We start from the raw sequence: 13,609 nt of genomic DNA, 5'->3' as shown, positions 1-13,609 counted from the left end.
ATTATATCAAAGGAAGAAATAACTTTTCTGTTTCTTTCAAAGGATTAATTCATAGTCCATGGAAAGCAGAGAACTGATTCAACAATGGTTTCCTGGGTTGCATGAGCAAGTCATAGGAATCTTCAGGTGGCACTGGGAAGAGAGACTATTTCTTTGATCAAGGTGGCAATATCTTATTTAATGTAAAAAGTTGATTTCTCCTGAAACTTCTCATTAAAGGCTGTTTTTGAAGTCTCAGTTTAGTTTGTCTTCCTCTTTCAAGCCAAGCCTACAGGCTGCAGAGGGTGGTGAGGGGAGCTGGCAAGCCCAAAAGGCAGAAGCAGGCACCCGGCTTTGTGGGGCCTCACTTCTGCGGTAAAGTCCATACAGGCAAAGCCTTTTTTAAAGGCCCATGAAAATTAGTGTGGCAGTACATAACTGCTGCAGTCTGGAGAATCAGGCCATTTAGAATCAAAAAGAGGAAAAGACACAAAACTAAATTCTACTTGCAGTGAGAAGTATTTCTAGTGCTTTAACTCCCTTTTGCCTTTGGGAAGAAAATCCATCACAAAGTTTAACTTACTCTGAATGTGCATTTTCTGAGGCTTTGTGCTCAAATAATGGTTGCATAGGACTTTTCCACAGCAGATTGTTTCATGCTGGATTCCTTGATAATTGCCTTGTTTTGTGGTGGAGTTTTGAAGATAAAATTTCTAAAATACTTACCTTCACTGTAAGGCAGGATATTTTTACCCAATTCCCTGAGGGTGGATAATGTAATTCAATACTGAAAGTTGGTGATCACCTTGCATTGCTCCCTGGCTTCTGTAAACAACTTTCACTTCCTATGTGCAGGCACCCAGCTGCAGAATCTGCCTGTGCATGCTGAGGTTTGTCTGTATCCTCTGTCCCATCTAATCACCTAGAATTCAAAGTACACAGGATACCTTTAGCCCTTATGTTTCAAATTTCCCTGTGTATTTTAGGCATGGCTGGTGCCTTACTGGACTTCAATTTCACAGAGCAATGCACATTTCTATGTGCAAACTATGCAAGAGAAGGCAATAAAGGGGGCTCTACTCCACAAACTGAAGCAGTCCTAACTTAATACACCAACCTACCAACGGGTTTGGACACAGCTTTGCATTTGTCTCCCTGTAGGATTTGATTGAGTAATCGATGCACATCAATTCCAGTAGGCTTGGGCAGCAAAACATCAGAGGGCACTGCAGTGAAGCCCTCAGCAGTCCTGTTTTGTTTGCAGGATGGGACAGCTCCCCTGTGGATTGCCTCGCAGATGGGTCACAGCGAGGTGGTGCGAGTGATGCTGCTCCGGGGAGCTGAGCGAGACGCCGCGCGCGATGTGAGTAGCGCTTCCTCCTGCACTCTCTGCAGCTGAATGCCTCACTTGGGGGCTGTAAGTCTGCCTGGATGGAGGCTTGGTGCCACCAGAGTCCGTCCTGTTTGTCAGGTTGCAAAGTCCCACCACAGCTTTCCTTTTCTCCATTGTGTCTGGGACAGCTTTCTGGAGGGACCTTCTGGAATAAGGGAATGGAGATGTCCCCATAGTTGAGAGACAAAGATGGTATTATGCTGTCACTGGTTGATTTTATCCTGAAGTTTTCACCCACCAAAGAAACAATCCTCCAGGTACCCTAAAACCAGCAGCACATGCTTTGGAGGTTCCCCCTCAAAGGTGATGAGCAGAGGTGAATCTCCTCTCTGCTGTGTGGGGTTTCCCTCCAGCTTTTCCTTTCCCTCCAGCTTCCCCTACAAGGAGAATGCAGACAAGTAATTTTTGACATTCCTCTTTTTTTAAAGGATGGTACCACTGCTTTACTGAAGGCTGCCATTAAAGGCTACAACAATGTGATAGAAGAGTTGCTGAAATTCTCTCCCACACTTGGCCTGCTGAAGGTTAGTAGTAAAACACAGAGATTTTTTTCAGCAGAACACAAGAAAACAAAGGGTCTGATGAAAAATCTGTCATTTATGACTTCCCTAGTGGAAGATGATAGGAGTTTGAGCCAAAAAAAATTCAAGAAAAAAAAAAGAAATCATCTTTTTTAGCCTTAATGCCACTCACAAATCTTTTTAAACAAAACTGTGAATTTAATTCTTGGAATGAGGAAGCACATTGTGTCACAGAAGAAATCCTACTTTTTGTCACTTGATTTTATTTCTACTGTAAGTAGATTACTCTTGAGTGTACAATTTTAACATTATACCCAGCCTTCTATTGCATTTAGTCAGCAAAATATAAAAGACCCATTGTGAGCAGATTCTCTACTTGATTTTGTTTTCCTCTGAACTCATAAAGTGACTTGAAAAATAACAGCTATTTGGAAGCTGCTTTTTAATGGGTGACCTAATCTTATGTGTCCATTAATCACACACTTTGATAGCCTCTGTGCATGCAAATGATTGGCAAACTTAATGTACTTGAAAATGTAGGTGGCATCAACTTCGTTATTAATTTTGAGTATGAAATAGCTTCTGCACATATTTGAACTGTCAGTTTGCAACCACAAACAAACAAAAGGCCAGCCATAAAAACCCCCACCTATCAGCTGCCTGACACTGAGGCCATTAATCATCAGAGAGAGAAGATAAAATGCACAGATGGCTTCCATTACTGCTTGTGCTTCTGTTTCACTTGTTAATAACTGATTTTGCCAGGCAGAAATAAGTCACCTGCGTTCATGTCACCTCTGATCTATTGCCAAGGCTGATTATTAAAAGGAAATACTGCTGTGGTAATGTGATCTTGACTCTCATTTTTATTAAAGCATTTAAAATCACATCCTTCACATCCCACTAGGGGCTGCCAGCACCCTAAATCAGACCCTATGCCTTTGATGACCTAATCTCTCCCATGTTACTTCTTTCTCGCTTGTAGGTCTGTTCTTTGCAAGCATTTGTGTTTCACTGCCTTTTGCTTTTCTTCCCATGCACGGGACAAACACCTCCACTGGGATTTCCTAGAATGGGACCTCTGCTCTGCATGCAGCTGTCCTGAGTGGCAATGTGAGGACAGTGGCACTGCTCCTTGAGGCAGGAGCGGATCCGTGCCTGAGGAACAAGGTGGGTCCTGGCTCTCCATCCTCCCAGGCACAGGGGAGTACTCAGCAGTAGAGCCCTGTGTGCCATCAAGGTGGGGGCAGCCCATGCTTCTATGTAGAATTCAGGGCATTGCCAATACAAAAAAAAAAGATTAAAAAATCCCAAATTACATGCACCTTTCCCATATCTTATGTAGATCTGTTAGGTTTTTTTATTTCGCATTCTTTTGATAACAGCAATTTCTATAGGAAACTTACCACAGTTTTATCCCATGAAGTGTTTTAACATTACATGCTTCATAATTTCTGAGAATATGTCTTCTTCTGGCATGTTTCTGAACTATTTGCTGCTAGGGTTTGATATGGGTTTGTTAAGCTGTAAATGAATGATCTGGCATTGACTTCTGGGTGAGTGAAAGTTTGTAAAACAAGTAATCCAGCATATATGTTGTAAATATTTTGGTCATTTAATATAAAATCTGTGGCTGTTAATTTCTGCATCATTCCACTTGATGGCAGCACAATTAATGCCACTCAGACAGTAGTCTCTGTTAATAGACATTTTGGGTTTATAATAGAACCTGAAAATGCACAAGGTCTTTCTGCTGCTGGTAATGATCTACAGCAGCAGGGGTGTGCAGTAGAAGAAAGTGGTTGAAACCTCTCCTACTGATTGTTTTGTTTTGTTTTGTTTTTTGGGTTTTTTTTGTTGTTGTTTTTGTAAACACATGCCATTTGGTAAGACAGAGCATATTTGTAGGACAGAATTACTGATTTTCAGAAATAGCTTCATCATAAATACTTTGTGTTACCAAAATTGTATTCAATAAATAAACAAAAACAATAACAAACTCATGTTCTATTGCCAACCTTACAGCATAACAGTATTTTAAGTCAGGCCTTGGAGTTTTATGGACATTAGTACATAAGGACGTGCCTCATCTCCCCTGAACAATCAGCAGCTATGCTCTCCTTTACTTCTGTGGCAGAAGCATAGGGAACCCAAGGGCATTTAGGCTGGACAGTCAGCACAAAATAAGCTGTCACTCAAATTCCATTCTGGGATTGTTTTGAAGACTTAAATGAGACTTGAACAGTGAAAGATGGTTTCCTAAGATATTTTCAACAGTGCTGGAGACAACGCTAGAAAAAGCCCATGTCATTATAATGACCAGTACAATCTTCTCTAGGGTGTAATGCTTTCAACCATGATTGGGAAATACTCTTTCATTTCTGCTAACCTCAAGGGGTTTTTCGTTCCAGGCAAATGAATTGCCAGCAGAACTAACAAAAAATGAACGCATCCTCCGACTCCTCCGTGCAAAGGAAAAGCAAAGGAAAAGCTAATGCAGCTCTACAGCAGATGCAGTTTGACAGAGATGTGCCCTGACCACAAGCAGCATGACAGTAATCCTAGGTTGGAACAGTTTGAGAACTGATTAGCCTGTCTAGTACACGCTCCCTGAATGCACCAGGCCCTTGCCGAGGGTCACCATGGGCTGGGGCCTTCGCCCGGCGTCACTGAACGCGGGACCATGATGAGAGCAGGAGGTGGCCCAGGAGCTGCCTCTGCACCACAGCCCTGCCTGTCCTCTGGGATCCCACTGCTCCCAGCACCCACGTTTGCTCCCCATGCATCCCAGCACAGGCAAGCACCCCTGCTGCTTCAGACACGCATCCCCATGCTGTCATGGCACACACCCGTGACAGTGTGGGTAGGGAGCACTCGGCCCTGTGCCAGAAGGATACCCTGACCTTGCAGCTGTTTGGATTCAGCTGGTCATGGAGCAGCCCCATGGCGCCCCTGCCCTCCATTTGCTGACAGTGACCATTCCTCTCTACCTCCAAGTGCCACGTGAGACTAGAGGTGAGATGCTGCCCGAGCCATCACAACAGCAAAAGTTCTCCTGTCAGCCAGGGCTGAGGTAACATTTTTGCTACTACATGATGCTCCATAAAAATGATCAAGAATATTACAAATGATGTCAAAAGCTACCAACCAAACGAAAACCAAGGGGAAGTCCTCTCAATTGCAGCATCTTGATCTGCCAATCTGTCCAGCAACAGAAACTCAGCAGAGCAGTTGATTTTGAGATGCCTACGCAACTTATGGGTATTCTTCCCCAACTTTGTGCGCCTTTTTTTGGGCAGAGGAGGACTGGTTGCTGAGCAAACCAATAATGCCCAAAAGGGCATTTTTCCACAGGTGCAAATACATCAGAAACTCAACTGTCAGGCACAACAAACCACACAGATGCTACACAAGTGGTATGTGTATGTTCTGCACCCAGATATGTGACACTATGGTTTGGTACCCACAGCTACTATGCAAAGCACTCATTCTCCAGGTCTGTGGCAGGAGCTAAGGGAGAAGTGCACAGTGCACAGGTGATTCAGCAGTTGGTGAGAGGGTTACATGTGGCCATACCTGAATAGACCCACTAATTATTGCAGAAAATGGAAAATTAAGTCTGAACAGCAGTTTTGGCCTTTATTGTGGTCAAGACACTTACACATGCTACTAGTGCCTGTGTGGGGAAGGCAGTGCAAATTGCAGGTGGCTTGTGAGGACCTATGTTTTAACCATTTTGCTCTAAGACACCCCATTAAAACCCAGTCATTTCTGCAGTATAAACAGTATACACCATGTCCTGTTAGCCACAAAAACATTAGAGATTAATTTACAGTGAATTGAGGTAAGAGGTTAGTTCAGTACATAAATCCAGTCACTTTACCCACTTTCAAACCTTGGCAAATTATTGAATTGCTTTAAAAGCTGAAGACAAGGAAGATTGTAAGGACAAAAAATAATTCTTGCTTAAGAAATGTCTGCCTGTGTTTCAGCTGAACTGCTGCATTTTTGCTTTGGTGAGTTAAAAGGAAATCTATAAGTGAGCTAACACAAATGAATGTAGTCTATGTATTGCAAATTAGCCATATGAATTATCAAATTATAAAGTTATTCCTTTTGTGAGTAAGTTAGGTAAGAAGTCAGTGTTCTGGTGAAGAGAACAGAACCAGGTGTACCTTTTCCTGCATGCTGGAATTCCTATTCAAGTTCTATTCTGCATTAAATAGGAAAGCTTTAAGTTTTCCAACAATGTAATAGGAAAAATTTATTTGTTTAGGTAATTTATGCTGCTGTATTTTTAAATGAAAATAATGTTGTGCCTAACAGAAACTTGCAGATGAACTGGTGCAGAACCAAAGAATTATGCAAGATGCTTAAAGAGTGATTGTATCCAGGGTTAAGTTCTGCAAGAGACTAAAAAATACTGAGCATGCAGAAATCTCAAGAGCCTTATTGGGATCTTAAATTGCACAGCATTACAAGGGACTGCACTCTAATTTCTTTAACAAACAACACTGGAGAGGACAGGTTTATTTGGAGCCTCCAGTGGGCTGAAGATGAACATACTTCACATACTATTTTGGAGAACAGTAGAGGGACTCTGGGCAGCCTGGCCTCAATACTAATCTTTCACCCTAAATTTTCTACAGATCAACAACTGGCAACAACTACGCTCTCAAGGTGAAAAGCCCTTTCATATTTGTAAAGGAGGTGAATAATTAGAAGGTCTTCAGTAGCTATGCAATAAATACTCTTAATATCAGACAGGCTGTAGTAATCACACAGTCCTCCTAAAAAATGTGGAAGCATCCATTTTTGGTGAAGGTCTCCTATTTTTTCTTGATAGCAGAGCATAGGAGAGAGGACAAGGCAAGCCAACAGTGGTCCTGCAACAGCTGAAGTAAGGAAGCTGAGACATCAAATGCAGGTATCCAGTATCTACAGGTGGTCCTTCCTTTCTGCCAGGTATATTTTCTTGGGAGAGTTGTCTCATCCCAAAGGGAGCAGTTACTCAGCAAAGAGCTTCTTCAATATGCCTGTCCATGAGAAGATGCATGTCTGCTCCTCACCACTTAGAGTAGGAATTTCCAAGTCCTGTGTCCAGCTGCCTCTATGAATGGTCAGTGCAGCTGGGGATCTCTTGAAACATGTGAAGAGCACCTGGGTCCCTGTGTCCCATACAGAGCATCTGCTGACCTTCTGAGAGGATACAGCTACCAGGTTTGGGTGGTTTTTTTTTTTGTTTGGGTTTTTTGTTTGGTTTGTTGTTGTTGTTGTTGTTTTTGTTTTTGTGAGTGGGGTTTTTTTCTGTTGTTTTTTTTTTTCTTTTTTTTTTCTTTTTTTTGGTTGGGTTTGTTTTGTTTGTTTTTTGGTCTTTGGTTTTGGTTTTTTTTTTGGAGTGATCTTGTGCTATAATGGGCTTTTCTTATTTTTGAACAACATTTGAAATGTGGGGCTAGCACAGGTTAAAGGGAGAGATTTGCTGGTCTCTTCTTGCTCTTGTTAGTGCTGGCTGATACAACACACAGGATCTGTCATGGAGAACTGGCACTGAAGTCTTTCTCTGCCTGATTCAGGCTGAAGTTGAATCTAGCTTCAGCAAAGACACTATTCAACCAAAATGAGACTTCTGGCAAGGAAACCTTCTTTTTGGGAGCATTTGTTTCATCTTGGAGCCTTTGGAGAGAGGGATGGTTTCAGTTTTGGGCTCCCTGTAACCCAAAGGTGCTTAATCTGCCTGTATATGGGCTCTAAAGTTGCAATACTGTTTATCACCATGCAATTAATGTTTTCACAAAGAAACCTTTATAATTATTAGTATTTATGTAGCTGATGTTATCTTTAAAGTGTTCAGTAAATACTGCTGTGGTTTGTTTGTTGTATTAAAAAGGAAACCTGTTTTCCCTTGGTGGCTGAAATGATTCACTAATACTGGCAGCTGTTCTTTGCATAGTTGTGGTGCCTTTTGTGTAAAGTTTTCCAAGTGCTCTACAGATTTTATTTATCTTTGTAAGTTCCAAAATGTATTGCTGAGGTAAGCAAGGAAGTAAATTATTTCATTCACAGACCAGTGAAACAAACTAGCTCTTCATCAGTTCATGATAACAGAAAATAGTAAATTTAGACATTTAGATTTAGAAATTATGGGACACTAAACTAATTTCATAGATGACAGGATGAAGATAAATATAAAGATGTGAAATAGAACTGGGACAGAATAACACAACAAATTTTTTCTGAGTTGGGTTTTGGGGTTTCTTTTCCCTTTAAAGTGTAATATATATCTCCATCTTACACCCAAAACCAATAAGCTCCACTAGCACACTGATTTCAGGTTTGCTTCTCTGCACATTCAAAGCCGAGGCTCAGCCTGCTATCCCCTCTACATTTATGCAGGTGCTGTTAGCCTGGTGACCTCCCATCAGCTGCAAGTGAGTACAATGGATGTGCAACCAAGCAAAAGACCACACCACGAGTCAATGAAAAATATTGGGCATTTTTCCTCTATTTCACTCGTATCAGGCTGTCACCGTTGATCTCATTTCAGAGGAAGGAGACACACTCTTTCAAGGAGAGAAAGAAGCTAAAACTTTATTTTTTACATCACTTTATACAGAGTTTCATAAACTCTCTCGTGTCTATCTCCTATTGGTTGGTAACAAGGTGTTACCCCACAGTAATTGGTCAGTCTTGGACAAGGTGCAAGAAAGGGTTGTTTGTGAGATATTGTTTTTGTTCTTTTACTGAGACAGTCAGGATTGTTGAATTAGGTGCAAGAAAATAGTCCTGATCTGTAGAATTATTTTTGCTGTTGCTTCTGTTTTCATGAAGAGCTGTTAGCTTTCCCATGGCTATGTTGCACCAAGACTCAGTATGCAAGGCCTTACACAGGCCTTCTGTTGGCTACCACATCAAGCAGTTGTGTGATAGGGATGAGCACAAGGAAAAATCTGCAGGGTCTAGAGAGGTGACATCCCAGCATAGACATAGTAGTGGTGGAGCCTCAGAGGTACCAAAATACATGGAGCTTGTAATATGGATTATCACTGCAGTGCAGTATGCAGAGACATCTATTCAGTAGTGATACAAAAGGCAATATTGTTCCACTTGACTTGCACATGCCTTTCTTCTCCTGGATTGAAACCATCTCACTATTGATTCACCATTTTGTTTAGCTTAGAAGAGCTGAGAGGATTAGAGCATGAGATCAAATAGCTGCAGGTTATATTTAATGCTCTTTACAATGATGATTATCTGCCTCAGAGTTAATTGCAAGAATAATTCACACTTCCTTTTCCAGCCAGTCCTAGTGACTATTGGAAAATCCACAAGTTAACCAAATCTGGTGTCTCAGAAATTTCAGAACTGTAGTACAGAAAATGAGGTAGCACAACCTCCAGCCTATTTGTACTCCATTTGATATGAATACTGAACAGACATAAAATACAGCCCTTGTCTGGAGTCATTGGTGTTAGAATGGTAATGTTTGCTATGAGCCTAACCAAAGGTAATACACAAGGCTCTTTTTCCCAGCAACAGGATATTGTACTGCACACCTGGGACTAAATGGAGTTGTGCCTCCTCACAGCAGCTCTGCTTTTGGCCCCTGGGAATGTCAGGAGAGTTTCATACTGTCCTGAATTCTGCCCTTTTTTTGACCTGATCTTCTATGCATTTGATAAAGTATATATAAACTTATGTAGCTCCATGTGAGACTAATATTCTACAACTGGAATGTTGCTTTACTAAAATATCCATATTTTAAATATTTTCCATATTTTCCATATCATTTCAACAAAAATATACTACTCAGATAATCTTGTTTCTGCATACTTCAAGATTTCTTTGCTTTCTTCTCTATTCTACTCTTTTTACAATACTAGAATTAATTTCTTATTTACACAAAGACCACTTTGTTCTATTCCACTCAATTGATTAGACTGTTATTGTTTTCCAGGTCTTCACAGATGAGATAGCATTCACAAAAAAGAAAAGAAAAAAGAAAAAAAGAAAAAACAAATGGTGTGTCTTGGGAACAGGAAAACTTAATTTATTAATTTAGCATAACATAACAAGGTTTATTTCAAACATCCAGACATCACTGACAAAGTTCCCTTTACATTAACATCCATTAGGTCAGATCTCTCTGAAGGGAAGATTATAAAAAGTAACATTAGGAACCAAAGGAATAAGACAGTACTATTAATTAGTCAAACATGTCTTGGTGGTTCTGTTTTATTCCTAGATGTAAAACTAGCCCTTACACTGATCTGAAATATTTCAGCTAAAAAAAGTCAACACCCTGTTGATATGTTTATTATGGTGTGCAGTGGATTATGTGCATTATAAAAAGGAAAAGGTCTACACTGAAGCCCATATTTTGACATATTTTCACTGTGTTTGATATCCCAGGCTTTTTGCCGTATTCATACAATTTTCTATTGTGATGAGCTACATTTTGAGTAGCTCATCATCAAAAATTCCTATGGCCATTACTCAATAAATCATCTCACTCTATTCAGAGAATATAAAGGGAAAGTATTGTGACTTGTTCGTGGCCTAAATCACTACAAAGGATGATTTCTGGGAGTGAAAAGCTTCTTAATTTTGCACATGAAAGCATATCAAAATATGATCAAGAGTCTGAAACTAGACAAATTCAAACATCAAGCTGTAGATTTTCAAGACTGAGGATAATTATTTCAGAAACAAATTGTTGAGATGGTTCCTTCTTCATTTGAGTTAAAAAAACCCCGACAACTATTTTTCATTCTGAAAGATGTGTAGCAGCTGAAACATTTTGTGTTTGATGCAGGAATTACTGGATGAAATTATATGACATACAGGAACTAACATTATGTGATCATAATAGTCCCTTTGATCTTGAAATATATGAATCAATACACTTTTTGCTTCACCTCCTCTGTGACTTAGAGAGATGCTAACTCTCATGGGATCAATAACAGGACCATATGCCTAGCAACTGTGGCAAAATGAAATCTGAGACACATACCTAAGCTGTCTCTAGATAATCCATTTTGCTCTCACAATGTTGAGAAGGCACTTTAACTGGACAAATGCTCTAATGTCCTGCTTTTAATGTCAAGGCAGTTGGTTCAGAACTGGCACCAGAGCTGCATAGTGCTGTACCTTGCCAGGGAACAAGGATCAGCAGAGTGATCTGGGATGTGCTATTGGGGAACATGGCTAAGTGAAGAAGGAACATGGGACACAACTTTTTGAGATGGCAAATGGCTTGGATGAACAGATGGTGCATGACAACAACCTGCAGTGCAGAGCTGAAACACTCTGCAGTTTTATACAGCTTGCACAGATATGTTCTTGTGTGGTATATACATGCACATGTATGCACGCATCCAGCATATGGATATAGGCTCTCATAATACCTTGGAAAAGTGTCATCATGACCTCATGATGTGCTTGCATGGAATATATTGCATAAGAGGCAGAAGAATTATTCTGCTTTCTGAAGACTCCAAGAACAGTTTCTGCAGGTGGTGCCTTGGCCATGCTACTGCATCAGGCCCTACTCACTGGGACAAACTGATATAAAACTGACAAAAAGTCTTTGAATCAAAATCAGTCTGTTCCTCAGGTGAATTGTAGTTTAGAAACCCATCTCCTGTTCTTCCTGACAAATCAGATTTTGGTAGTGCCCTCAGGCACTCCTCTACGACAGTTCTGCCCATATTCTCCACTTGGACAGCAAATTGTCACCACGTGGCAGCATGGTGCTATAAGGGATCAGTAAACTGATGGTCATGCAAACCATACACAGCTGTTAGTTGGTCAAACTTTGAATTTGTCAGCATTTCAGTGCTTATGCACAGTGTCTTGCATGAAGATACACTGCACATATTTGCTCACAGCAGTAAGTGCACAGTGTCTGCTGACTCCACTGCAATAATAAGCTGCACTTCTACAGTGTTTTTCTTCAACAGCTCAGTGGTTCATACCTGGTTTTGGAGCTCTTGGATCACATATTGTCATGCAATTGGCACCTCTTTATAGAAGAGGAAATCGCACTGGCTAGATTGGGACCTGCCCACTTCATCCAGCAAGTTTGTAGCAAAGCTGGAACAGACATTGAGTTTATTCAATTCAAGTCCCAAGCTTTTGCTAGAATGCAATAAATAACTTTACCTATATGTAATAAAAATTAACAAGTTTCAATTACTTCAATGATAAATGCAGAAAGGATGTGATTTCAGAACTGTTGAAGGTTAAATAAGGACACACTGGCACAAGTTAGTGGAGCAAAATACACTAGCGCAGATAAAAAGATGAAAAGATGATAAAGAGACTTGATTAAGCATCACCTGACACACTACTTGCATATTTAAGTGAGTACTGGCAGCATCAGACATTGCTCTCAGCCCCCTCACTCTGAATTTATGCCACATGGTTAATCTGAAGCCAAGAGCATCTGACCAAAATGACAGGTACATTGAGTTGTGTATAATTAAAAGCCGAGCAGGCCTCCACAGCTGGGGGAGGCAGACAAATGAGAGCTGATCAAAAGAATACAAATAGTTTATAACACCAAATAGGAAACATCAGGTTTGTTTGGTACTAGCATTATTCTGGTTTAGCTGGAGAAACAGTTTTGGAACAGGCTACAGTGGTTTTGTCTGAGTCTATGAAAACCAGACATATGAGAAACTGGGTGAAACTTCTCACTCACCTGTTGCAGCTTGTCTGCACACAGATTGCAAGACATCCCCAAGGAAAACATCCCACTTTCCCATGTGCTTGTGCAGGGTGTTGCTTACCATAGCTCCCAGTCCTTGCAAGTGCCTCTGAGTGGTATTGCAATAGAAACAATAAAGGCTCATTATAAATCATGGAGAATAAACAGCAATAGACATTTTAATTGATTTTGCTGCAAAACAGTCATGTACTGTGTTTCCATTGGTAGGCACAAGTAACTCAACAGATTGCCATATAGAAATTGCAAGGTCATTACCACTAGGTGTTCAGTTTCTACTGGAAGTGGTAACACAGGTTACATTTCTGCATTGAATAAAGGGATGGGTACACAGTAAAGCCCATACCTCTGCAGACAACAGTCCTGGCTTTCCATCAAAGACACAGAACACAATGAAGTGATTTCATGTGAGCTTTCCAGGCAACTTTACACCATCCAGGGTATCCAGTGAGGGAAAGGGCTGATTTGACCCTAATGGACAATTAAAGGACTTGTTCAATGAATTAGTAGCAGGTTCTTCTTGCAGGCAGGAAAATTTTGTTTTGTATACACTGCTGAGAACCAGAATAAGTGTTTCCCATAAACCTTCCAAGTCCATAACAGTTATGTATAATTCTGGGTTTAAAAGAGAACCTTATAAAACATAACTTGATAAATGTCCTTCTGAAGGAGCAGAAAGGAATGAGATTGTTCTCTTTTGGGCCGTGTGTATCACAGACAAGGCAATGAGCTGTTGTCAGCATGTTGGTTAACTGGGTTAACTATTCCAGGCTACTTTTTCCCTGCCCACAAAGAACGAGATAACCTTTAGGTGACACAGTCATGGTGCCAGCTTTGTCATTGCTAACACTCATGCAATTGTGCTTAAATGCCCATGAGCTGCCAGGTATAGCTCTGCATCCCCATCCCCCAAATCTGGCACAGAGCTGTGACCAAGACCAATGGCTGCAGAAGGACTGAAGGCATACCCTGCTCTGTTCACCTGGC

At 40.8% G+C, this 13,609-nt stretch overlaps 1 protein-coding gene across 3 annotated transcripts in view; it reads left to right on the top strand.

Annotated features, from left to right (window-relative positions):
- ANKRD29 (ankyrin repeat domain 29) overlaps positions 1-7,822 on the top strand; it is a 31,201-nt gene extending 23,379 nt beyond the window's left edge. For 2 of the 3 annotated variants that reach the window (XM_077184890.1, XM_054646155.2), the window contains 4 exons: positions 1,244-1,342; positions 1,801-1,896; positions 2,965-3,063; positions 4,305-7,822. In XM_077184890.1, coding sequence (XP_077041005.1) covers positions 1,244-1,342; positions 1,801-1,896; positions 2,965-3,063; positions 4,305-4,388 — 378 coding nt within the window. In that variant the 3' untranslated portion in view covers positions 4,389-7,822. Of the gene's footprint in view, positions 1-1,243; positions 1,343-1,800; positions 1,897-2,878; positions 3,064-4,304 lie in introns of all 3 variants that reach the window. The other variant, XR_013183982.1, reaches the window with a different exon arrangement.
- The last annotated feature ends 5,787 nt before the right edge of the window (positions 7,823-13,609 follow it).

Source organism: Agelaius phoeniceus, chromosome 1 (genome assembly GCF_051311805.1).
Source record: "Agelaius phoeniceus isolate bAgePho1 chromosome 1, bAgePho1.hap1, whole genome shotgun sequence".
NCBI lineage: Eukaryota > Metazoa > Chordata > Aves > Passeriformes > Icteridae > Agelaius > Agelaius phoeniceus.
The sequence above is the reverse complement of the archived record's forward strand: the minus strand, read 5'-3'. Positions and strand labels throughout refer to the sequence as shown.